This window comes from Pieris rapae, chromosome 7 (assembly GCF_905147795.1).
Source record: "Pieris rapae chromosome 7, ilPieRapa1.1, whole genome shotgun sequence".
Taxonomy (NCBI): Eukaryota; Metazoa; Arthropoda; class Insecta; order Lepidoptera; family Pieridae; genus Pieris; species Pieris rapae.
In genome coordinates this window covers 7,587,623-7,588,854 of record NC_059515.1, presented here as the reverse complement: position 1 = coordinate 7,588,854, position 1,232 = coordinate 7,587,623, and the positions used below count along the sequence as shown (strand labels likewise).

At 36.3% G+C, this 1,232-nt stretch overlaps 1 protein-coding gene across 1 annotated transcript; it reads right to left on the bottom strand.

The window, feature by feature from the left end:
* Positions 1–1,232, bottom strand: LOC110994479 (retinol dehydrogenase 14-like). The gene has a single exon (XM_045628886.1). The coding sequence runs from the start codon at positions 1,151–1,153 to the stop codon at positions 269–271; it is 885 nt and encodes a 294-aa protein (XP_045484842.1). The 5' UTR covers positions 1,154–1,232; the 3' UTR covers positions 1–268.

Here is a 1,232-nt window from a genome sequence, read left to right as displayed (position 1 = left end):
ACCGTGAGCAGTCTGACCAACTTAAGAGATAGGATAGCTTAGATCTTTAATTATAGTCGCAATTTTATTTTATTGCAAATTATTTGTTTATAATTTGACACAACTCCAACAGATGGCGTTAAAAGTACCAACGTTTCACATAATCTATCTAACTTTCACATAAGTTCTCCTACCGTTTCCCTTGAATAGTTTCCTATTATGTGATATAATAACCTTAAAAAAACCTTAGCCACAGCAACACTTGGCCGAGCCTGCTAGTATTATATATTTAGTAGTATTTACATTCTACACCTACTAATCTTTCGGAAGCCTCCCACAATTGTCGAGCCAAATCAGGGTTACGGGCTCGGCGGCTAGTGTTCGCTAATTTACAATCAACATAATAGCCACCACTGTGATTTTCCACCTCTGGTGACACAGCTAAATAAATCGCAGTTTCAGCTCCGTCCCTTGGGGTTTTAAAACAGGATAACGCAGCATTAACAATAATTTTTACAAACTTTATATCTATATTATTGATCATGTTTGTTTTAACGGCTCCTGGGTGTAAACAATTTACAGTGACACCGGTGTCTTTCAAACGCCTTGCGAGTTCTTTTGTCATAAGGACCATGCATAACTTCGTTTTAAAATACCAAATACTATTTGTATACGATTTTCTTATTGGCACAGTGCACAAATCATCTGGGTGAATATTTACAAATTTATGGGTCACCGACGAAAAATTAATAATACGACTCGGGGCTGATGACATCAGTAAAGGGAGAAGTAGAACTGTCAAAAGGAAATGGCCAAGATAATTAGATTGAATCATCATTGAGAATCCATCTTCTGTTTTTTCGTCGCTTCTAGTTATCACGCCAGCGTTGTTGACTAGAATGTCCAGACGCTCCTCCTCATTAATAAATTTGGATACGAATTTTTTGACTGAAGAAATAGAGGCAAGGTCCAGATGCGAATAATGGATATTTTCGTTGTGCGTTTGATTTCTGATTTCGTTAATAGCTTCCATTGCTCTTGTTTCATTTCTACAAGCAAGGATCACACGAGCTCCTCTTTCAGCCATGTCTTTCGCTATTTCGAATCCGATACCAGTATTTGAACCAGTTATAATAACCACTTTACCTACCAAACGATCACTACATTTACACATCGTTCATGACGTAACATTATATGCAACAATATATATATAATAATTAATATAAGTATAGGCACACAATTTACATGATATT